We start from the raw sequence: 25957 nt of genomic DNA on the forward strand, positions 1-25957 counted from the left end.
CGTATAAAACTTTATAAGAAACTAATAAGACAATTGAGAAAAATATTATTTTACTTTTATAACATCATTTTTTCCATAAGGTTTATAATTTAATAAAGTGAGACTGTAACTATAATTACTTAATCTAACCCCATGGTTTACTTAAATAATTTTATTTTGTTTGCTAAAAAACCCAAAATTTATTTTTTCCAAATTAAAAAGTATTTAACTGGAAGTAAATAAAACACTAAGTTATATAATTTTGTTGAATTATCTATATTAATATTTTTAAGTACATTTGGTGTTCTAACATTTGAATTTTACTTATTTACAAAGAAAAATTGCAAAAAGACAAAACCAATTTCCTAAAATATCTCTACCAATTTGGGTTAAAATTTCCTAAAACAATTTATATATTTTGAAATTTATTACACTTAATAAAATATTCCAATAATATATATACAATATATTTATAATTTCCTTTAAAACTCTAATATTCGATAATAACTATATTGTTTGGTATGAGAAAATTTATTCTTTTATGGTTATTGATATGTTGATTAAAAAATTGTAATTATAATTTTTTTGCGGGCTAAATCTAATAAATAATCTAATTTAATCCGCGGTATACCATCTTATGACTTTTATATATATAATTCTTTCACGGGTTATATCTCAAAATCACTTAACTTACAAGAAAAATTTAACCTCATTATTTAAATTTAAAAAAATAATAATGTAAGTATAATTCTTTTACGGGTTAATTGTAAAAAAACCCTCTTTTATAACCATAAGAAATTTGATAAAGTAAAAATATAATATTATTATAAATATACTAAATAATTGTCTCATCGTGTCCGCAATATTTAGTTGGTCAAATTTTATAATTAACAATTAAAAAACTGTTATATAATTTTTAATACTGAACAAAAGAAAAAAAATTAACAAACAAATACTATTTTTTTTTGTTTTGTAATATAAATACTTTTTGGTTTCTTATGTCGATTTATCCTTATTACTGATGTTGATATGGTTGTATTTTTTGTATTCTTGCATATTTTGTTTTTTTTTTTTTTTTTTTTTTTTTTTTTTTTTTTTTCTGTTTTGCAGGCCCCCTTTGTAGTTGATTTTACTTTTCGTTTATGTTCTGACTCATCAAACTTTTATCCCTTTCTTGGCTTTGGTTGTGGTTGAGAAGGACTAATTTGCCGCAAGTAGCCCTGGGCATTCAGGTGACCCGATCGGGTTCGGGTCGGGTATTTTGGATTTTTGGGTATTTTGGATTAAGGGGTCCTAAACCCATTCGGATATTTCTAATATTCGGGTCGGATTTCGGATAAACACCCATCGGTTCGGATCGGATCGGGTATCCGATCTCAATCCGAAATTAAGTAAACCAAACTCAATTTCATTCAATAAATCGATCAATAACCATTAACAAAAAAAGACCAATGTTCAAAATTCAAACCATAATCTTGTTCAAACAACGACATAACAAGATTGTTAAACAAACAAGTCCATGTCTTAACAAACCAAATACTAAACGAGACAATAAACTTAACCAAGATTAAAAATCAAGTACTAGCCGATAGTTCTTGTAGAAATGCCACCAATTGTAAAACCAAAACAACAAAACACCTTGTAGCTTCAAGTAGCGGAAACCTTACTCTTCAATGTAGAACTCTGAAAACAAAAGAATTGGATGAATTAACATAAACTATAAGAGAGCCAATAACAAAAAATAACAAGATCTAGTGATATACAAACCTTTTTCAAGTCGATCGTCATATTCTACTTCTGCCAGAATTTGAGCATTGGTAAGAACTCTTGATTCAATTGCAATGTCTTGTTTCAGCCACTGCTCAGTACACATCAAAACCTCAACCATATAGGGAGTTAGGCAACTTCTACATGGTTCTATTATCCTACCACTTGTGCTAAAAGCACTTTCAGATGACACTTGCATAACAAATACATCACGAGGATAGAATAGGGTACTTACCACAGTTAACTTTCCACCAAGATAGAACATCATACTCAATCCCCATCATCACATCCGGATTCTCAACAGCCTCGTTCAAGTATGTAGTCAACTCATCTTTTGTTACTTTAACTCCAATCTCATTTAACACTGCTTTGTACCTTTATCAATTGTGAAAAGACGAGGAACACTATCTGCCTCACTCACATCTGGCTGAGATGGCTGAGACTGAGATGACTGAGATGATTGAGAAGGCTGAGAAGGCTGAGAAGGCTGAGATTTAGCATACCTTTCACCATACTCCTTGAACATATCAACCAGAAGATTGTAAACCTTGTCATGCATCTCTTTATATGTTGGAGTCTCTTCACCATACAACTCGGCAAAATAAAGCTTAGCAAAATGCAGCTTCTTACTAGGATCAAATACTGTCGCTATTATCAACATCAGATTGATATTACTAGCCCCATCCTAGTACTTATCAAACTTCTTATACATTTCCTCAGCCTTTATCTTCAACTCAAAATCATAACTAGAACACAGAAGGTCAAGATTGGTTGATATGTTGACAATCTCCCCATAACACTTATGAGAATTCAGTTTAGTAGAAGCAGAGACAATCAATGTTGAGTTGTAAAAAATCTCTAAAAACTTGTCTAACCTTTCAACCGCATGCCAATCATTGAAGCTAGGAGGTCCAACTCTCTTTTTTCCATTATCAATCTCCAAGAAATGATCATTGTATAGCTTGTCTTCTATCTCCATCTTATCAAATGTTACCTTGTACTTAACTGTCCTCTGCAACATCAAGTAAGTCGAATTCCACCTAGCCCTAACATCCAAAGGCAAACTACCCCTTGTCATCCTAACAAAATCTATCTTCTGGTCAAATGCGTTTTGCCTATTTGGGTGGGATCTAAAATAAGAGATAGCATTCCTGATTGCAAGTACATTCTCAGAAACTTCAGTCAACCCATCTCTTACTATCAAATTAATGATATGACCAGCACATCTCACATGCATAAACTCTCCTTTCATAACTAAAGACTCATTAGAAACGAGAGAGAAAGCAGTCTCAAACTTACTCAAAGCATTTGTATTTGCCGTTGCATTGTCCACTATAATAGAGAAGACCTTCTCTATACCCCAATCAGCTAAACAATCAAGAAGAGTAGTTGCAATTGTCTTCCCTTTGTGGTCTGTCACATACTTGAATCCTATAATAAGCTTCTTTAGTAGCCAATACTGATCAATGTAATGTGCTGTTATGACCATATAACTTGCACATGTGATTAGCAATCGATTTTAAGATAAGATTAGAATAGAAAAGTGAACTCAAAAACGAGCCATTTGTGAGTAAAAAGAAGGATAAATGACATTACCTGTGACATCACTAACCCATATATATGTTGTGAGTGAGACTCTTTGTTTGTTAGCAATGAACCACTTTCTCATTGTCGATTTTCTCTGAATAAACATCTCAGCAATGTCCCTTGTGGCAGTCCTTCTAGAGTGTGGTTTATATAGATTCATCTGCATCCATAAACATATAGAAAAGTATTAGTATCATTACAATAAAATCCAGAAAAAAAAATAGGAAAAAAAATGAAAAAGAACACTATACCTTGCTACAGAAGTGTCTCCAAGCCATACATTCAATGAAAGATAATGGCAACTCCCCTATCACAAGCATCTCATTGGATGCTTCTCTGAAAACACTCTCAGGAACTTTAGCATTTTGCAGATTTCCATCCTTATTAATGACCTGTTGACTCAACTTTGGATCTTTTCCTTCTAGCCACGCGTTGTGCTCCTTACAGACTTCAAGATGATTCCACAAATTTTTAGTCCCTGACTTTGATGGACATTTGTATTCTCTCTTGCAATAGTGGCAGGTACATATATTACGGTTATTTGGTAGCCTTTGTGAAATGAACCCATACACCTGATCTTGGAGTGATTTGCCTCATAGTTTTTGGTTGTTCATCTCCATCTTCATGATTCTGTTTTCTTTTTCCCCATTGATTTGCTTCTGGAGTCTGAAACCCTTCTCCTTGGTCATCAAACTCAAATCCATGTGCATCATTATCTCGATCATGTTGATGTGGAGATGATGAATCCATCTGCCAATTGTAAAAAAAAAAGTTAGTAAAATGATCAACACAAAAGAAATGATCAATCACGGACAGAAGCTCAAATGAACAACATAAGCTCACAGACATCAATTTAAAACAGAACCTAATCATATTAAAATAGAACCTAATCATATTAAAACAGAACCTAACCCAGAACTTCTTAGCATATTAATCATGCTTTACTCAACAATACAAGAGAAGAACACATAGAACTTCAAATAAATCATAAAGCTAAACTAAAACAGAACCCAATCAAAACAAACAATTGAAGAACATGTGATTAGAACAGAAATAGGAAGAACCCAATCTCTGTTTTTAATAATTGATACAAGATGATTCAATTGCAGAACACATGAGCAAAGAACCAAAACAGAGCAAAACTGATAACTCCTTCACGAACAGTAGGTCCAAGAGTCACAGTCTCGACCTTTGGCTCCTTAGTCAACTGGTCTAACCCTTATTCACTACATGGCGATTAATCAGACAACCACTAAACTAAGAATCAGACAAACAACTATCAACATCGGATATAGCTGAAACATAATTAACACAAGACTCCCATGACGGCTTATATTCATTTGACTCTCACCAGTTACATAACCTAAAAAAAGTATGGAACATTATAAACTAGCAGGATTAAGTACAGAACAAACAAATCCGAAATTGGGTTTGTTTGTATATGCAAATTGATCAACCGAACAAACAAATCCAAAAACCCACAGAAATTGATACAAGATACAATAGAAATTGAAACAGAGTAGAACTCATAGACAAATATTGATACAAAATACAACAAAAATAATCACCTGTGAATGTCTCCGTGAAGTCTCAGACGGAGGAGATGAGTAGCAGTTTAGGTTTTCCAGCTTGAATAATGGGGATTAAATCCTGAAAAAGTGTTTATATACCTTGTAACTGGAAAACGAACCGGTGGTGAGAGGTAAGAGAAACGAAGCGAAACAAATTTATTTGTTTTAGTGAGAGATCGTAGGGATAGGGGATATGTAAAACGACTATCAGCACATCGGGTGTTAATCGGATTTTAGTCGGATTTCGGGTAAAACCCGATCGGGTTCAGATATCTGAAATTAATAAATCTTAGATCCATTCGGGTATTTTCTTCTATCGGGTACGGGTTCAGGTCGGGTTTCGGGTCCGGGTATTTTGCCCAGGGCTAGCCGCAAGTTTGAACGACGTCTAGGTACTTCCACTGCCCGTACTTCCACCGCCTGCACTTCCCTTGCTTTCTTCTCCCAATGTTCCCTCGTGAAATGATCCCACTGAAGACGATGATAACAACTTTCAAGAACGGACTCTATATCGGCTACATTGTTTCTCAGCGTTTCTTTCACAATCAGGAGAATATGATTAATACATCGTAATATCCCAATATGAAGGAACAAACCAGATGAAAACAGAAAACCTAGTATCAGTTGGCTTATTCATAAACTCCAACTGATGATCTCTGATCTCCTTTTCACTAAAAGACTTGAAATAACATCCCTTACCCAAAACTCTGTTATATCAAATTCCTCAGACATCTCGTTGTATCACAAACAGACTTCAGATAAGTATAGAAAAATACCACAAAGTCTTAATATTCTATGATACTTCCAGCATAACCACGTGTGCCTGAAGAAAACAGACAAAAAGATAATGTACTACAATATAAACAGAGTAACTTAAATATTGTTTCAGTCTAATGTTAAAGAATTATATTTATCATATTGCTACAAATATGATATACCGATACACATTCACACCATTGTATGTCTTATATGGCATCTTAGCGCTAGAAAATTCAAAAGGGTATGTCTTTTCTTTCATATATTTCTCCAGGTACATCAAGCTCACGCAATGAAATTTAAAAATTGAAAGCAGTAAAATAGTTGGATCAATAAGTTACATACAACTAAGACTCTAAGAGATCACCAAACAAAAGAACAAAATTATGTCATAATCGAACTCTAAACTGGTCAATATAACTTTTTTGTGACTTATAATTAGTATGTTTAAATATAAACACTTACGGGTTTGTTCATTACTAAAGTCGTAACAGATAAAATCTAGTGTATTTTTGATCAAGGATTTGAAGGTGTTATTGTGTGGGATAGTCCTGGGCAGATTAACCAAACCGAATGGACCGAACTGAAACCGAACCGAAATATTGGTTAATAACCGATATCCATGGATACTTCAAACACTATCCATTCGTTTATTTCCCTCTAACCAAACCGAACCGAACCGATATCTATTTGATTATCCGAATATACCCGAATAAAATTAAATTCATGTTAAAACTATTATTTTCAGGGACTCGAACTGGAGATCTCTCAGCATTAAAGGAATATTGCAACCACTACACCACCGTGATAATTTTACAACTCAATGCATTTTGGATTAATAAGGGAATAACGTTTAAACCAAAAAAACTAAAACCAGAACTGAACCGATATCATATAAATTTAGACCAAAATATTAGAATATTTCAAATAACCAAAATATCCAGAAAATTTTAGATATATTTGTGATCGCGCATGTCAGAATTGAGGTTACCTTGAAGACGGGTCCAAATCCATTTTCGCCACGTTTATGAGTTGGGAGAAAATCTTTGGTAGCGGAAACTAACTTGAAAGAGACATATTTGGTTTTCCTTCTACTCAAATTACCTCCGTCTCAAAAACTTCTTCTATGGTTTTGCGATAGAAAATTGACTGAAATTGGAGAATCAAAGAGAGATATCCGAAGAAGATAGAAAAAGGAGATGAGAGAGAACCTAACTCTCCAAATGTATTGCATTTCTTCTTCGGATGAAAATTGTGGCAAATCCATTACAATTACGCTATAGCTTGAGAAGACAATTATAAAGGATATGTTGGTGGTGATACACGGAGTGTCTGTTACAATGTGAACATATCAGCCGCAATTCTCTCTCTCTCTCTCTATGGGTTGAAGAAGAAAATCATATGACATGAAGAAGAAGAAGAGCGAGACTTTTAACTTGTTTTGATTTGGTCTGCTAGAGACTTACGAGTAGAGAGAAGATGACGTGGAACCGAGAGTAATTAACATTGGTTCAAAAATATGAGCTGTATTAATTGTTATATTTTGATTGGCTAGCTGTTTTAAATTAGGTGTCAACTCCTAGTTTCTCTAAAATGCTGAGGTGGCTTGCTGAGGGAGAAAGTTAGCCAACTTTCATAGTATAGATTTCATCAAATTTTTATTCAAATTTAACAAGTTTAGAGAAATTTATATTATTATGGATATCCGGAACCGAAACGAAAATAACCGATACCAAACTGAAATAGTAAATTAACCGAATGGATCCTAAACTCCTATATCCAAAATACCCGGAACCGAATGGATATATCCAGAACCGAACCGAATACCCGAACGCCCATGACTACTGTGGGAGCTTAGAAATTCAAAGCCAGTTATGTCCAACCATCATCAATTTATCTGAAATTACAAAAAAAAAAACAGAACAAAAAAACACCCAAATACAAAATTTCATCATCTGAAGAAGTATAATCCACTTGAAAATAATAAGCAAAAGTCCTCACAAAAACAAACAAACTTCACTAAGCAACATCAAGAGGCTTTTGAAAAGATTTGTGAGACTTATGTGTTTTGTTATTAATTTGACTTTAGATTGAGAAAGTGAGGTGCTTCTAATATGAGATGAGGCTACCTGCATACACCCTAATCATAAACCCTCAAAGAACCTCAACTGTAACATACCATAGCAATGTTCAACCTAATCGCATCATATCCAATACACTGAATCAAGCTATTGTACTAAGAATTGCTACACACAAAAAAACAGACAAAAATGTAGGAAATGAGAATGAATCAATACAAACCATACACAAATAACTTACAACAACAAAATGGTCAATGATACACTTAAAAGAGGAAACTTTAAGATCGGGCATGTCAGAATTGAGGTTACCTTGAAGACGGGTCCAAATCCATTTTTGCCAAGTTTATGAGTTGGGAGAAAATCTTTGGTAGCGGAAACTAACTTGAAAGAGACATATTTGGTTTTCCTTCTACTCAAATTACCTCCGTCTCAAAAACTTCTTCTATGGTTTTGTGATAGAAAATTGACTGAAATTGGAGAATCAAAGAGAGATATCCGAAGAAGATAGAAAAAGGAGATGAGAGAGAGCCTAACTTTCCAAATGTATTGCATTTCTTCTTCGGATGAAAATTGTGGCAAATCCATTACAATTACGCTATAGCTTGAGAAGACAATTATAAAGGATATGTTGGTGGTGATACACGGAGTGTCTGTTACAATGTGAACACATCAGCCGCAATTCTCTCTCTCTCTCTCTCTATGGGTTGAAGAAGAAAATCATATGACATGAAGAAGAAGAAGAGCGAGACTTTTAACTTGTTTTGATTTGGTCTGCTAGAGACTTACGAGTAGAGAGAAGATGACGTGGAACCGAGAGTAATTAACATTGGTTCAAAATTATGAGCTGTATTAATTGTTATATTTTGATTGGCTAGCTGTTTTAAATTAGGTGTCAACTCCTAGTTTCTCTAAAATGCTGAGGTGGCTTGCTGAGGGAGAAAGTTAGCCAACTTTCATAGTATAGATTTTTTAACCAAAATTTTTATTCAACCTTAACTAAAACCTACCCAATGTAAAAACAAAACGGTAAAAAATTTAGAGAAAAATTTAGGATTCGATTTACAGATTAAAAATTGTTTTTATTTACAACTCTTGTTTTTGGAAGAGTTATATTTAGAAGACAAGATTAAAAACAAAAGCAATACAAAAGCAAAGCTATAACAAAACGTAGTACTACTAACTGTTTTCAAAATGCAATAATACTTTTTTTTTTGTTCAAAGATTTTCCATTATAAAGTACGATTGTTAACTACAAGGGTGAAATGTATTTTTGAAACACTAAGCTGGAGGAAAACACGAATGGAATAGTCCCAATTAAGTCCACACAAGAGAACCACAGAGAAGGCAAGTTGAAGTAGAACGAATCGCGGAACGTGACAGAGAATTTGACAAAGGAGGATGAACGTACTAGCTCAAGGAAGACGACCAAACCAACCTTCTAGCAAAACCAGAGAAAACCCAATCAAGTGGGTAAACTGAACCATCCACGATTTGCAATAAGAGGAACCCGATTGAATACTCAGCCATGGAAGGGTAATCAGAGACGAACCACAAAAATAATCCAAGACAGATTACCATAGCAGAACAAGTCAACCAGGCTAGCAACCAAATCAAAGAAGAGAGGCCACAAAAGAGCTGATACCGGATTGCACAAAAAGGCCAACCCGTAGATTAAGGACCTCTAAATCCAAAAATCTAGCCTAAACCAATGATTAGACCGTCCTAAACAAAGAAAGACATAAGCGATCAAATAACATAAAAACCAAAGCCAAGTCACTCAACACAACCAAAAGAGGAGGAACCCAAAAACAATGAGGCCGTTGTCGCAAAACCAAAGAGAACTTTAAAGCGAAGTCAGGGATACAAGCTGACTAAATACAAGCCTCAGACGAGACAGCACCACCGCAAAGCCTACAAAATCCAAGAAAAAGCTCTTCAGATCCACCTCGAAAGCAACCAGAACATGCGACAAGTCACCACCGACTCACAATCAAACGAGAACAAAGCCGATGGACTAGAATGTCGAGACATTAGAACCATATCGGGGACCTGAAACCTCCACGATCAGAAAGATGAGAAGGAGCCACCGGGGAATAGATCCACTTTCAAACATCAACAATCGGCCACCAAACCTCCGAGATAGTCACCACGCCGGAAAGAACTATCATCACCGAGAGGAAATGACAAAGGGTGGAGACGAAAAAGCTGAGGTTTGACAAAGCTATGAAGACAAACAGGAATGACTTAAAACGAGAAGAAACTAGAACCGACGATGGTGCTGTGGAAGCCACCCATCACCGGCCATCAGAGAGAAACTATTGGTTGACGGCTAGGGCGAACGCTTCTTCGAGAGAGGAAAAAAAAGGATAAGTATTGATGCAATAAAAATTTTGGTTAAAAAATCTAAACTAGGGGTATTGGACTTGTATTTGGTAGGATTTTAATATTTTAGAATTTTGAAAGATTTGATTGAGTTTTTAGGAGATTTGATTATTTTTTAAAGTTTTCCTATTTAAAAAACAAGAAAATGAATGTGATTCTATGAGATTTTGTTATTAAACTTTGGGTGATTTTAAAATATTTACAACACAGACAAAAAAAAAGCTTTTTGTTAATAAAAGGCACGACTACAGATTTTATGCACAAAAAGCATGAAGAGTAGAGTGAGCTCTACGACCAGCTTCTGTGTGATAGAAGCTCATCAAGTCGATGTAATCAAAGGGTTTGAAGACTCGTGGATGCTTCTCGTCAATAAGTTCTTTTGGTGAATCTATGGTAGGATTTTAATCTAAGGAGGGAAGAAGAGGAAACATGTAGATATTTCAATTGCCAAGAGAGAAACGACAGAGGAAGCCTAGTAGTAACTGAAATCCTTTTAAAAACTATCTCAGAAGGTGTGATTTTATTAGACATAATTTTCAACTAAAACACAAAAAAAAAAGTCTCATAGAATCATGCAAAGTATTAGTTTTTTAAAAAGTTGTGAAATGTTGAATAACAGTAGATTTCAAGTAAGTTTTATAAATAATTGATTGAATAACAAGAGATTGTAGAGTAGTTTAAATAATATTATATAAATTCAAGTTGAATAACGTAGGATTTTAAAAGATTTTATAAAATCATCAATTGAATAACATAGTATTTTGAGAATGCTCTAAAATCTTTTAAAATACCAAGTTCAATACCTCCTAAATGATCTCTTATTAAATACAGTATATATAGAGAGATACAGTCCCTAAGACCAACTCCAACCCATCTCTATTTCCATCTTCATAATAGAGTTTGGAGTCAATTTTGTTCCAACCCATCTTAATTTTCATCTCCAAAATAGAGATCTCCAATTTTTTCTCTATATTTGAAGACCTCTCTTTTTTCTTTACACTACAATTTGGAGATCTCTATTTTTTCCTCCAAAATGAAGTAGGGTTGGAGTAAAAACCAACTCTAAAATAGAGTTACTCCATTTTGAAGAAATAAATGGAGATATGAGTTGGAGATGCCCTAATAGAGATGTTGGGTTTAGTTGTGCTCCGGTTTACTAAAGCAAGCAAATCAACTCAGTTTAACCAAGTGAAAGTCAACAATTTAACATTTATAAACCGGTTTTGGTTTATTAAACTAAATCAAACGGGTATAATTCTTGATTATAATTTGATTTCCATTCTGGTTTAAGAGGTGGATTGAGATTTTAAAAACCGGTTTAGTTCAATTGAAACCAAGATTCTTTTATATCGAAGTTCTTGGAAATTGGATTATTTAAGCCTCTGTGTCAGACTGAGGCTCTTGACTTGTCACATCGATGTTTGTCAAATCCCCCAAATTTTGAAAATTCACAACAGAACGCCTAAAGCGTTCATCACACACTTCTCTAGCAAACCAAAGATCAAACCTTTGCAAGAAAATTCCCTCTTTTAGTGTAATAATGCACCAAAGAATTTGATAGATTCTAAACTCTTTGTAGTGTTGGGTAGTAGTGATGGTTGATGAGAGAAGGGTACGGTGTGCAGCGAACAAAGGTTTAGCTGATTATGTGTTGAAGAAGAAGCGAGAAGAAGACGCTGCTAGGCCTAAGGGTTTGTCAGAACACTTGGAGAGGACGTTTGTTAGGGCGTATAGAAATGTCTGTGACGCTAAAGATTCAATTGACACCCTCAAAGACTTGTCGCAGATCAAGTATGTTTCTTGCTTTCTTTTTTCCTCCATAGATTTTTGGGTTTGTGGGAAATGTCCTTCTCCTAGAGTTTTTTAGCTGTTCTTGCTCGGTTATAGGTTAAAGATGTGACCTTTGTTCATTTTCTCTGGAAAAGATGTGACCTTTCTGTGTTTCTGGTTCGAAATTCTCTGATTTTTCATGATTGATTTCTGATACAATCTGTTGAGAACAAAGATGTGGCCTTTGTTCAATTTTTATTGACTTCTCATGCATTAGTGGTTCTTTAAGAAGATTGAAACTGTTCAAGAATCAAAGAATCTGTATTTGTTGCTTCAAGATGTTTTCATTCTTGTAAGGGAAATAGTTGTTGAGTGGCTGGATTTGTATCTCCACCCGATTGTTTGGTTTTTGTTTTTATATGTTGGCTGGATTTGTTTGCGTAGGGGCTTTGGCAAGTGGATGGTTAAGCTCATGCAAGGATATTTTGTTATTGGGGATGAAAGTTCTGAGCAAGAGGACTTACCTGGAAACCGTGCTGGTATTGGTGACTGCTCTGTATCTATTATCTCACATTGTTCACTTGAACTATCAATGTAATGTTTTTATGTAAGCGGTGCTTTTATTTCTGTTCAGGGAAAAAGGCCAAGGGAAAGAAACCGTACAGGCCACAAATAAAAACTGCGGCTTATGCATTACTGATAACATTGCACAGGTTTAGTAGTTACATGTGTATTTTCCACGCAATGTAGTTCTTTCTTTCATCTCAGTGAACCCTTCTTCAGGACTGTGTTTATGGCGTTAATGTTTTTCTTTTACCAGAGAGACTGCAAACGGGAAAAAATTCATGCGTAAACAAGAGCTTATGGACGCTACTGAAGCGAGTGGGCTCTCACAAGTTCCTATTGTGTATGATTCAATTTATGTTCCAGTCTCTGATATGTTGTTAATTTTGTACCCAATCACTGCTGTTTGAATTTATTCTCCCTCATTCTTGTTGATAGACCAGAGAAAGGAAAAGGAAAAGCAGGAATTGGACAGTCGAAGAGGGAGTGGTATAGCGGATGGAGCTGCATGACAACACTTATACACAAGGGATTGGTGGTGAAATCTAGCAATCCAGCAAAGTAAAAAAAAAAAAAAAAAAAAAACTCATTGCTAAAACCATGTCTTATGTATTTTCTGCATTTTGACTTGTATTATTTATAAAGAAGTAGGCCTTACCTTGAGACAAAGGATGACTTGGCTTGTTTTTTCTTGTAGGTACATGTTAACAGTTGAAGGCCATGATGCAGCAAATGAATGTATCGTGCGATCTCGATTATCTAATCCAGTTGAAATCTTATCTGATGATGAAGTGGAGCCTGCACAGCAAGCAAAGAGACCACATAATCAAGATTCAACCTACTCTATTACCATGAGGAAAGAACAGCCGTATGTCGATGCAAGATCCAGGGCACAATCATTCATTCCAGCAGGACCTTCTAGAGCACAAGCATGTACGGTCTTTAGCAAGCATGTGATCTAATATCTTTTAGTGTTCTGTCTGTTAAATGTTGTATGCTTCATCTTATGAAGTCTTAGCTACAAATACAGGTCAAGTTGATCTTGAGGGATCTCGTGCTAAGAAGTTCCGTTCTTGCAATGTTGGATCCACCTTAAACCCATGTTCATCTGGTTCGAGTCATCCCATGAAAGCCTGCTCATCTTCTGTATGTAACCATTTCACTTCAGTAGATTATTTAGCTATATGTTTACGATCAGCAGCAGCAACTGTGTATTACTAATCAGCATTGGTTCTTCTTTATTGTGTGCTGTGTACAAAGTTGGCATCAAATGGAACCGAAGGAGTAACAACAATTCCACGCCTTCCACCTCTTAGATTTGGTGAAGTTTTCGAAGAAGCATACGATGTGATCATGATATTGGATGATCGAGAACAGTTTGCCACCAAGGGGTTTGTGGAACTCTACTCATTTTTAGTTATGAAACTGAGATAATAGCACTAACCCAAAAGCTTCTTATTCACAGATCACGATCCATAGTTGATAACATATGCTCTGTATTCAAGATTAAGATTGAGGTTTGCATTTGCTTTTCTTGGATAGATGTCAACAGATTCCAACTTATCAGACATTAACTGGAAAAGTGGGTGTTATGGATTGAATCTGTAGGTTAGACGATTACCTATTGGGGACTGCATATGGATTGCTCGGCATAAGTATCAACAGGATGAATATGTTCTGGACTTTATTGTTGAGAGGAAGAGCATTGATGATTTGCACTCGTCAATCATGGATAATCGCTACAAGGACCAAAAACTTAGACTTCAGGTTTGTGTGTGTAGTGTACTCTCTCAACTCATAAAGTTCTGACTTGCTCTATCTTTCGTTGAATTTTATTTCTTCTTGAATTGCCAGAGATCAGGAATCAAGAAGCTGATATACATTCTTGAAGGGGACCCAAACCAGTCTAAAACATCAGAAAGCATTAAAACGGCGTAAGTTTTTATCTTTTTAACAGAAGATTTCTGATTGGTTCTTTGAGGTTTGGAAACCAAATTTGTTTTCATCTATGTGCTTTAGTTGTTTCACAACGGAGATTCTGGAAGGATTTGATGTGGTGAGGACGAACGGGCTGGGTGAGACGCTAAGAAAATACGGTTATCTCACTAAATCGATATACCAATACTACAAGTCCCGGGTGAATGATGACCAGAACAAAGTCCCGGTCTCGTGTCCTTCTTTCGATGATTTTGTCAAAAGGTGTCAAGACTTTGATAAAATGACAATCAGCGATGTATTTGCTATTCAGCTTATGCAGGTATTGATTGAGTCTTGCTAAGGATCTTATATGTCAAATGGTCATGTTGATAAGTATGCTCTGCAATGCTTTTTTGTTGCAGGTGCCGCAGGTAACAGAAGAAATTGCCATAGCTGTTCTTGATACGTACCCAACACTTTTGTCTCTTGCTTCTGCATATTCTAAACTAGTAAGCCTTTTTTTACACTTGTACTGCTTTAAAACACACTGTATGACTTCTAGTCTTGAACTACAACTATCTCTCCATGGTTTTTTGAAGGATGGGAATGTCTCGGCGCAAGAAGAGATGCTAAGGAATCAAAGCAACAATGTAATATGTGCATCAGCTAGTAAGAATATATACAAGTTAGTTTGCGGTGAATGACTGACTTCTACTCTAGTGTTTGTCCCTTTAACCATTTTGTTGTGTAGAGAGAGAGAGAGAGAGTGATCTGAAACAGCTCCAGTGCACATATTAGCGACTTGCTCTATTAGAATTTGGACAGTGATTAGTAGAACCACTTGTGCTTGTAACTGAAGTTTAGGCTCACAATTATTATAACTGTTTCAATTTGTTGTTCCTCTAAAAATATTCTGTTCTTATTGATGTTAGCTGAAGATAAATATGTTGATCATATTATTAGTGATATTTAAAATTTATAAAAGAACATTTAGATAAATAAATATGTAGTGATATTATTTGTTAAAAACAACTGAAATTAGAAAGAGAAAAGGATAAAGTGGAAAGTAATTTTTTTTTTTTTAATTTGTGTGAAATGCGTTGGAATGAAACTTTTTGTGAAAGAGAACATATGAAATTGTGAATTATGTATGTGTATGAGTTTCTTATTAATATATATCTATATATTTATTTAAGCAACCTTTTAAACAAATAACTTTACTCCATGTAAAATATTACACAAAATGTCACTGTATTTTAATACAAAATATAATAACAGAATCTTAATATTAATTTGTTGTAACCTGAAAATGATTATCCAAAAAAGTAGTAATTATTAATTTATTAGATTACAAGAAATCATTAATAAAATAATTTCGAAATTATTTATTAAAATAATAATAAAATTATTTCAAAATTATGTAATAAAATAATTAAACAGATTCTATTTATTGTTTCAGAAATCTTAGGAAATAATAACAAACTATTTAGAAAATTATAAGACTTAAATTTATTTATAAAACTAAGATTAAATATTTACATATCTAAATCATTTAATAATAACAAATATATATTAAAATTAGAATACATCATTGTTTATATTTTAAAAATATATCTATATACTTATTTAAGCTATGTTGTTAAAAATTTAACCAGTTCTGATGTGACATATTACGAAAATACTATTATATTTTAATTATTCTAATAACTAACAAAAGAAAAGTTTAGATTTGTTTACAAAATAATAAAAATCTATTTATTGTTTCATAAATCTTAGAAAATAATAAAAAACTATTTAATTGGCTAAAACTTAATTGTTTATACACAATATTCACTATATAAACAATACTAAGTGTATAATATTGATAATATACATAACCTAATTGTAATTTTCACCTATAAAATTAATATACAACATGTTATACCAATAACTTCAATTTGTAAATTTGGTATATTAAGATCTCTAAACACGATCACATCAATTTGTAATACCAAATCACGGGTCAATACATGTTTTGTTGGATTTTTTTGGCTTTACCGAATGTATAATTAACGAATTTGATATTGCACCGAACCGAAATAGTAGTACCAACTACGGGTCGAAATCAGAGTATGACCTTAAGTAAATTAAATATATGATTTTATAAAATGTATAAAATTAATAAATTTTCTACTATTATTTTGTAACAAAAAAATCCAAATTTACATAAATATTTCCTCACGCTGGTAACATTATTCTACAAAATATTAACGTGTATTTATGAGTCGGGTAATAAAACGGGTAATGAGACGGGTAACGAGACGCTCAAAAATTAAATTAATATCTGATACTCGATCATTATTCATAGATAATATAATTATTATACCCTTCACTCGACCCTAAAGCTGCGGGTAACTTTTTTCGGGACGTATACAAACCGAAAAATGGGTCCAATACGGGTATCGGTAGTAGTTTCCAGACCTACCTATTAGTAGTTTAATATGAATCAAAATTTACCATATAGTACTATATTATATAACATGTAAATGAATGATACAACATAAACATAATATTAACAAATAACAAAATAAAAAAAAATTTCCCGCGCTACCAGCGCGGATTATTATCTAGTTTATAGTAATTATGATACTTGGTTTTCAAAGTTACTAATTTGCACGATCGCGACACATAAATTATATCGATTATAATTTCACAATATGTAAAACAAAAAAATAGTTTTAATAATTTTAAACTATAAAAAGATAATTGTAATTTTTAGAAATTTAGAAAATAGAAAAAGAGAAATATTATACTTATATAAACAAAATTTTACTTTAAAAAATTTTAAAAATATAAAAAATATAATATGAAAATATAACAATATACATTTATAAACAAAAACTGTAAAAAAAAAGATAAATTATATTCTAATCTTATTATAAGAAAATCAGATGAATTTATTAAATCATTAATTTCTGATGAAAAAGAAGTGACATGTATCTAGTAAACATTAATGCCATTTATGTTTTACAGATATCATTAATTTCAGTATGATTATATATAGCTACTAGCAATCGATCCGCGCTACGCGCGGTAATTAGATTAAGGTGTATTCTGAATTTTGTTGTATATAATTTTTTTTTTTTTTTGTAAATTTATCTTTTTGTTTGTTTTTGTATTTAATTTTGGTTGCTTATGTTGTTTTGTTGGATATTTTAATAAAAATATGTTTTGCAGTAAGAATAATTTAGTTTGCTGTTTTTAAAGGAAAAATTGAGATCATCGTGTGTGTTTCTAATGCTTTAAAAAAAGTTATTATTAGAAGTTAACATTGTTTAGTTGAAGTTGTTGTTTTTATGTAGCTGTTAGTTGTCATTAATTTATTATTATTTTCCATTTTATGGTTGGATTGTTATTTAATATTTTCATATGTATTTTGTAAACTATTGGAGTAATTTTTTTTGTCAATGTTTTAGTGTTTGGAGTGAAAAATATTGTGGATTTATTAAGAACAATAAATAAAATCAATAACTTACATTCCTCTTTTCTAGGCTATTTTTGTTTGTTTCATTCGGGCCCAATTTCTCTGTAAAGCTTATAATTTGTGGGTTTATTGGGCCATTATTTGTATGTTATTGAGTTGAAATTGATTTGTTCTTTTCCAAAATCCGATGTCCTCGTGAACGGATATGAGAAGAGCAATTTTCCGATCTAGAGGTCTGTTTGAGGATTAAACTTATGTCTTTGATGCTTGTAATCATTTTTTCAGTCATTCCTATCGTAATCCTTTTCCCTTGATTTTTCTTTTTTTGGGGGTTTGCGTATTTGGTTGATTCCTTGCTCGCTTCGCATCTGTTGGGGATATTTGGTTATCCCCTGTTCATTTTGTTAAAAGTGAATGTCAATTGGGTTGCAAATTTGTTTATATGAATATGTTGGCTTCTTTAGGTTTCCTAATTAAGTTGTGAGTTGTTTTGTGTTATTGGTTGTAATTTTTTTTCCCGTTTGTCCTGTGAGTGATTTTTTCGATTCGATGTGAGTTGTGTTTTGGGAAAAATTATTTTCTTGTTTATTTTGCTGTAATTTTATAAAGTTCGGGTTGTTTTTTTGTTTCTTCGGTTGTCTTTTTCATATAATTTTGTGTTACGGTTATCTGATTGTGGCATTCATATATCTGAATCTTTTTAGTTTATTAAATGTGTGTTCATCTTTTTGCGTCTTTGTCTTTGGTGATGGATTTGTGAAGTGCTGCCAAATAATTTTAATTGATTTCTAGTTGTGTTTCCTTATTCTTTGAAAGTGTTGCTTGGGTTGCCTTGTTTTGATATTTGAAATTTTAAATTATGATCAGTTTAATAGAAATATTTAACTATATTATTACCACTAATGAAAAATTATAGTATTTTTTTCTTATTTTAACATTTAATTTATTTTACGTAATTATGTTTTATTTAAACTTTCGATTAATTATAATTAACAAAAAATATACACTAAATGAATATTTTAAATTTATTTTAAAATAAAAAATTGAACTCATAGGATTTAAAAATAGTGATGGGTCTAGAGACTTTGAATGAAATAGTGTTGGGCCTATAGATTTTAGATGAAATTTAGTTGATCATTTGTCATTTGTATGATTGTTTAAAAGACTTATTAAAATCTGTAAAACCCATAAAATAAAAGAAGAAATTGCTGACGTGGCAGCTGAGGTGGCTGTACCAGGAGTGACAAAAACTAACTTTATATATATAGATAATTAGATAAATCTCTATACTCTTCGATTGTCACCATAAACACTCTTCTTAGATAATATGAAATTAAGTTCTTCGAGGATGATATTATTTTTCCTGTGTTATATTTATTGTTTTAGTGAGATGGCGAACCTAAATAACCATTTTGCATTCATTTTTTGAATGAATGCAAAAACCATTTTTTGTTTATAATTGCATACTTTCTTAAGGTTTTTACAAAGGTGATAGGATTCTATTTATACATAGGACTGAGATAGTGTAGCCCTAATCATTTGCACACCTGTCATTATCACACACGAGGTTAAGGGCATCAAACATATTCTTTGTCTTTATTTGCAGTCATTTGTTACAGCTCATTGCTTTTGCTTTTGCAACAGCTTGATTGCAGGAAGCTTCCTTCTTCTTCTTATCCGACCGTTGCTCTGTAGCAGGCTTGGTGGGATTCTTCATTTGAATGTTATAGGGCTTTATCAGACCCACATTCTTACTCTTCAAAGTTTCTGATTCCAAAACAGTTTTTGACTGTTTCTCCTTTATAATTTTGATATCGAAAAGCAATTTCAAGTCATGAACAAACCTGCTGTTAAAATCATCAAATTTTGTTTAATTTTATCTTCAACTGTTTATAGACAACCTATCTAGTAATTTTGATTTCTATGTAGTATATATGGGTAAACATTAAAACTCTAGTGACACATAACATTTGTAAAATGTTTCTATTTTTTTTAATGGATGATAGAAACACTTGTGATACATATGGATGTGTGGATTTTTACAAACAACCAGCGTTTGACCATATTTTGATGGAAAACAAGTTATTCCATTACAACATATGTTTTTTTTTTTTTTCTTGTGAGCTGGATTATTATTATTCTTATCTCTAATAACAAAAATTCTAAAACATAGATGCGTTGGACATCATCCCTAAAACATCCAAAAGCAGATAATGGAAAATTTGGTTTTTTATGGGAAAATGGTATTGGATGCCCTATTGGTACCGTGCCCATAAGGAGAGTTACAAAAGACGAACTTCTGAGATTAAATTTGTTCTCCACAAAACATAAGCCTCGAGGGTCATGGAATTTGACTAATAGTCATTATAATGTTGATAATGATCAACAACATCATGTAAGTAGTATATTCTTTATTGATTATAATTATTTCTTAAAAAAATTATTGATTAGAATATATATTAGTTTGCTGTGTCCCGCTCCAAAGGAGGAAACTACAATAGAGCAACAATGGTAGTTTCTCTATATAAACCTAAAATTAAACTTCCACAATATAGTTCTACCCGTATGCATCTTCAGATTGGAGACGATTTTATACAAACTAGCTGGATTGTAAGTTGTTATCATGTCTTATATTTAATTTGAAGTGTAGTCTAAATAATATCAAAATAATAATCATGCTAAGTAATATTTTAATAATCACTATGAAATTTTTGAAATGAATACTTATGTTGATAACAAATCCGACGTTATATGGTGATAACAAAACTCGCAGTTTTGTGTATACAGAAGTAAGGTTTTTATTCATATATGTATATCTAATAAATATATTAACTAATCCATCATAAGTTTTTTTGTTTTTTTGTTTTTTTGTTTTGTCTTTTTATAAGATATTCATATGCTACTATGCTAGTCATAACAACATACAAATTGATACAGGCAGGTTTAAAAACCAATGTTATAATAGCATGTGTCAAGCTGGATTCATATCTGTCCGATCAGATTTACCTCTTGGTTTTGTTCTAGAACCTGTTTCTGTTCGTGGTTCAAAACTAAGTATTTCAGTTTCAATTAGCTTATTCAAGGTTGGTAAGTTATTAATTTAACATTTTCTAATTTATGAGATTATGATACTTATTAAATTTATAACTCAACTAGTTTAAGTGTGTAGTTCTATAAGTATTACTCCCTCCGTTTCATATTAAGTGTCATTTTAGACTGTAAATTTTGTTTCAAAATAAGTGTCACTTTGTATTTCCAATGTAGATGTTTGGTAATTTTTTCAATTTTATCCCTATTGATTTAATGTATTGACCAATAGAAAAAATTATATAATATATTAATAAAGAGTAAGATAGAAAATTTAATGATTTTCTTAATATGTGTGAAAAATCTTAAAACGACACTTAATATGAAACGGAGGGAGTATTTTTTAAACGAAATAATAGAACATATATATATATATATCAAAATACATAATTATAATAAATTATGTGTTTAACAAATATCCAAGCTTAACATAATAAATTTAAAATTTTCTTTTACTTAGGAAATTACATAGACTATTTTAAAAGTATTTTTAACAATAATTAAAATATATTTTTATGTGATTATTTATTAAAGGATAAGGCGGTAACTGGTGGCTCGATTATAGAGATGAAATATTTGGGTTTTGGCCAGCAAGTAGATTTAAACAAAGCTATGCAAACAATGTTGAGTGGGGAGGAAGCTCTACAAGATTTAAGTGTATAGTGCATTTATGCCAGGTCCTCAAATGGGTAACGGTTATTTTTCGAAGAAGAGTCCATGCTACGATGCCATTATTTATAATACTAGATTAAAATATAATTTATGTTGTATTTTTGTATTTTTTTATATAAAATATAATTTATGTTATTGTTTTAAATTTTTTTTTTGAATAAAACATTATGCAATAAACTCATATGCTAAATATGAAAGCTTGTAAAAAACACATATTTTGTAAGTTTTATATTGTTAATGATTTTAGATAAATATCCGTGCTATAACACTGGTTAAATTTTATTTCGTAATCTATCTTGTAACCCGCTATTTAACTTGTAACCAATCAATCTATTAATTTCGTAATATATCTTTAGTTAACGTTGTGGTCTATCGATAAAATCTGTGGAAAATAAATTTGTAATATTGTGTTTAAAGATTTTTGGAAACAACGTGATATAAGACTAAAATCTTCCAAAAATACAGTTTGGAATATCCATAATTTTATTTGTTACCATTAATATATCAATTATCAATTTAGAATATCCTTAATATTTAGGTGTAACTATTAATATTAATATATGGATTAATCTATAACCTATCTATAACCTATATATAACCATTTATTAAAAATATAAAGTCTACAAAAACTATGTTGTGTACTTCCCTTTTATTAAAAAGGGATTACTATAGTAGATGAGAAATTTGAGATTGATGAGTGTGTAAATACTAAATACTACTGAGACATTTTCGGAAAACGCTCATGGCTATAGAGTATTTGAAGATATTTTTTCTGAAGAGATTGTTAGACATATCATATATTTTGGGGGTCCTAGTAATATCTAAAAGAGACTAATGTAATTTTATGTAAAACTTAGTGACTGTTTATTTTTAACTTTTTGTAACCGATCATCTAACATAAATGGCTCACCATCCTTGTTTCTATATACAGAAGTAACATCAAAATCTTATATTAGAAATATGTTGGTAAAAAGCGATTTTACCAATTATATTTCATCCTCTCTAGTATTCGGTAAGTTTTTTCCACACTAGCTAAGACTTCATAAGATGAAATATACAACATCTAACAGATGACAATATCTTATATAATATGATTAGGTTTTTCTCAACTTTTGCTAAGGAGATGGCACTTGGTGGGTATGTATTATTTAAGTAACTTTGCTTTTTTTTAAAAAAAAATTGTACATATAAAATTTTGAGCTTACTTTCTGGAAAATTACGTAAGATTGTTAGATGGTTTTGATCTAATTCAATAATTATTATATTCGATTCACACTTATTGTTTCAAACGTCATGGTATTTTTGAATTATATAAAATTTATAAGTTTTCATATTAGGAATTTCAGAATAAATTATGAACATAATCAGTTATGTTTTAATTTGAAATAATACCGTCATTTTATGCATTACCTTATACCCACTATTCTTCTCAATTTTATTTTTCTTTATATTACTTCTTATTTTTAACTTATTATTTTGAAACACTTGCAAATTTATGATCATTAATATTTGATTTCAATCCCTTCTCCTTCTTAAAGGCTCAAACATTCTATAAAGTTTAGTTTTCTAAAAACAACCTATTACCATACAAAGTTACAAACATATCCTCTTTCAGACTATTGTGAAAACTAAAACATTTAGGGGAGTATATTCAACTTGATATTTTAAGTGATTTGTGTAAAATTTACAAATTCTATGTTATTCAATTATTGATTTTAAAAAGTCCATTAAAATCCACTGTTATTGAACTGATGATTTATAAATCTACTTTAAAATCCACTGTTATTCAAAACAGTTTATGGATTTGGATTTTAATAAGTTTTAGGAATTCTGGAGGATTGGAGGGGATTTATTTAGTTAAAAATACAGAAATCCAAATCTCATGGTTTTTGATGGGATTTGAAATAATTTCACCATAAATCATATCAACTTCCCTAAAATCTATCAGAATTCCAAATTTTCTAAATCCAATAAAATCTTCCAAAATCATGGTTTCAATACACCTCTCTTACTTTCTATTCTATCCTCGATTCAATCTCCAACGAACAACAAAACACCGGTAACAATAGTATCGTTGTTCGGATCATCCCTTTTCGGGAAGTTCCTAACTTTAGAAGAAATATTATTTTACTAAGTATTGAATATTTTTTCCAAAAATGTAAATTATTTTTACTATTGTTCATCTTTCGATGATTTATGCAATCATTTTAAAATATTTATAAAAGAAAATAAATAATTTTATGTGTATTTGATTTTAATTTAATATATAATGATGTTGGGCGTCAGATTCTTAGAGTAAGAGTTAAAAGAAACTTAACTATATTATATCATCTAATAATAAAGTAAAGTTTTCTTTTGGAAAGCTCCAAAAGATTGTCATTTAATGCTCTCTTCTTTCACAAGTGTCATTTTGTTTCTTTAAATTTTTAGTGTAACAAATTCATTTAATTGAATTTACATAATAAAATTTTTGCTTAACAAATAATTTGATGATTAAATAGTTTAAGGATATAAGATTATAATATATATATATATATATATATATATATATATATATATATATATATATATTTGGGTTGTATAGGATAATGTCGAGTAATAATTGGCTGTTTTATTTCCACGCTTTAATATATTAATATGTAATGATTGCATATCTATAACTCTCACAAAGTTTATGTGACTCCTATAACAATGAAATACTCCCTCTGTTTTAATTTAGTTGTCGTTTTAGGTTTTCAATGAAAATGTTTGGTGAATATTCCAGTTTTTATCCTGCTGTTTTAAAATTTTGATCAATGAAATATTTATAAAATATATTAATAAAAGATAAAACAGACGATTTAATAGTTTTTTTTTTAATTTGTGTGAGAAAACCTTAAATGACAGGTAAAAAACCGGAGAAAGTATAAATTACATTTACCTAATTGATATAATGATTAGTGCATTTATTATCTAAATAAATAATAAATTTTCCATATGCTCTTAACTACAATTTCTCTTATAAATAGAAAGATACACATTTTACTAACCCTCATATCTCAAATCTTACATAATATTTTTATTTAATTAATATTGTCTTAACTAACATTCTCCAAAATTACAAAAAGAACGACACAACTACATGTATTGGCTTTCTTTTGTCTGGCTTAGAGCGGCCTATCAAGGGCCTAAGAGCAATGCCCTATTTGTTATCACCATGTAGAACTAGAGGCTTTATGTTGGGGTATGGAAAGTGCTCTCTCTCTCTCTCTGGTATATGATATGGTTCATTTTGAGACAGATTGTCAAGAGATTTTAAGTGTCATAGATGAGTTAAAAGACTGCCCAGCATTTGCTTCGGAATTAGATTCTTTTCAATCTTATCAAAGGAGGTTTTCTATTGGATGTATACCTAGATTGAACAATGTCCATGTCGACCATCTTGCAAAAGCGGCTCGAATACGAGGATTTTTCTTTTCCTATATAAGTCCGTAGGTTCCGGAATGGGTAGCTCACGAGACTATCCTATTTGAACCGGCTTAATAAGATATGGTGTTTTTGAGATAAAAAAAGATGTTGACGATAAAAAAAAAATAACAAACAAATATCCAAAAACAATGTAAACTAAATCTGTGCGTAGCACGGAATGACTACTAGTTGAAGATATTATTAGATCACATGCTTGCTTGCTACATGCATGCTTGTGCTCTAGAAGGTCCTGCCGGAATGGATGATTGTGATCTTGCATCTGACATACGGACTGTTCTTCTCTCAAGGTAAAAGAGTAGGTTGAATTTTGATTATGTGTTCTCTTTGCTTGCTGTGCAGGCTCCACTTCATCATCAGATAAGATTTCAACCGAATTAGATATTCGAGATCGCACGATACATTCATTTGCTGCATTACGACCTTCAATTGTCAACATGTACATACGAGAAAAACAAAATATCATCCTACTTCTTTGTAAATAATATAAGCCAAAAGGCAAAAAATACTCTATTTGTCCCTTAAAAGTTGATGTTCTGTGGTTTTTTCATGTTCCATAAAGATTGATGTTCTACCACTTTTAGTTAATTAATATTAAATTTTTTAAACTTCAAGAAATAATCATCATTAAGAAAATTTGAATATCTGAATAGTTATTCGTCTATAGATATATAATACTTTTTGAGTAGAAAAACAATATTGTATTTAAAACTTAATAATCATTGTTTCTTGTTCTGTGTGTAAAAACTCTCAAACATCAATCTTTAAGAGACAAAGGGAATACATAAGAGCATCCACATCGGTGATGGTGTCTCCAAAATTGTTTTTAAATATATCTTTATTTTTTTTAATTAAACTAATTTCTTTACACCAATAAATTTGTAACACTTGGAGGA

General features: G+C 31.4%; 2 protein-coding genes and 1 pseudogene across 2 annotated transcripts; 2 read left to right on the plus strand and 1 right to left on the minus strand.

Annotated features, from left to right (window-relative positions):
* Nucleotides 1–1642: 1642 nt before the first annotated feature.
* LOC147933390 (zinc finger BED domain-containing protein RICESLEEPER 1-like) lies at nucleotides 1643–2767 on the minus strand (annotated as a pseudogene).
* An 8732-nt stretch (nucleotides 2768–11499) lies between these two features.
* On the plus strand, nucleotides 11500–15283 carry LOC104732875 (crossover junction endonuclease MUS81-like). Its single transcript, XM_019233831.2, has 14 exons — nucleotides 11500–11914; nucleotides 12338–12432; nucleotides 12528–12606; nucleotides 12714–12800; nucleotides 12896–13018; nucleotides 13155–13390; nucleotides 13488–13603; nucleotides 13718–13848; nucleotides 13923–13974; nucleotides 14066–14224; nucleotides 14312–14391; nucleotides 14477–14714; nucleotides 14797–14883; nucleotides 14974–15283. Exons 1-14 carry the CDS (start codon nucleotides 11718–11720, stop codon nucleotides 15076–15078), a joined length of 1785 nt encoding a protein of 594 aa, XP_019089376.1. The 5' UTR covers nucleotides 11500–11717; the 3' UTR covers nucleotides 15079–15283.
* A 4361-nt stretch (nucleotides 15284–19644) lies between these two features.
* LOC104733987 (protein neprosin-like) lies at nucleotides 19645–25425 on the plus strand (the record flags this gene model as incomplete). The annotated part of the gene is made up of 8 exons (XM_087477433.1): nucleotides 19645–19701; nucleotides 19848–19932; nucleotides 20009–20232; nucleotides 20301–20449; nucleotides 20575–20631; nucleotides 20779–20924; nucleotides 25288–25351; nucleotides 25404–25425. Coding segments are annotated over 8 exons (804 nt in total), but the record flags the coding sequence as incomplete, so codon positions are not given.
* Between the last annotated feature and the right edge of the window lie 532 nt (nucleotides 25426–25957).

Source organism: Camelina sativa, chromosome 12, assembly GCF_030686135.1.
Source record: "Camelina sativa cultivar CO46 ecotype springtype chromosome 12, ASM3068613v1".
Taxonomy (NCBI): domain Eukaryota; kingdom Viridiplantae; phylum Streptophyta; class Magnoliopsida; order Brassicales; family Brassicaceae; genus Camelina; species Camelina sativa.

Excerpts from the sequence above, each read along its gene's own strand:
- LOC104732875 (XM_019233831.2), top strand. The coding sequence starts at position 11,718 with ATGGTTGATGAGAGAAGGGTACGGTGTGCAGCGAACAAAGGTTTAGCT. Across the intron at positions 12,433-12,527 it reads CTTACCTGGAAACCGTGCTG|GGAAAAAGGCCAAGGGAAAG; the intron begins GTATTGGTGACT and ends ATTTCTGTTCAG. Across the intron at positions 13,391-13,487 it reads ACCTTCTAGAGCACAAGCAT|GTCAAGTTGATCTTGAGGGA; the intron begins GTACGGTCTTTA and ends CTACAAATACAG.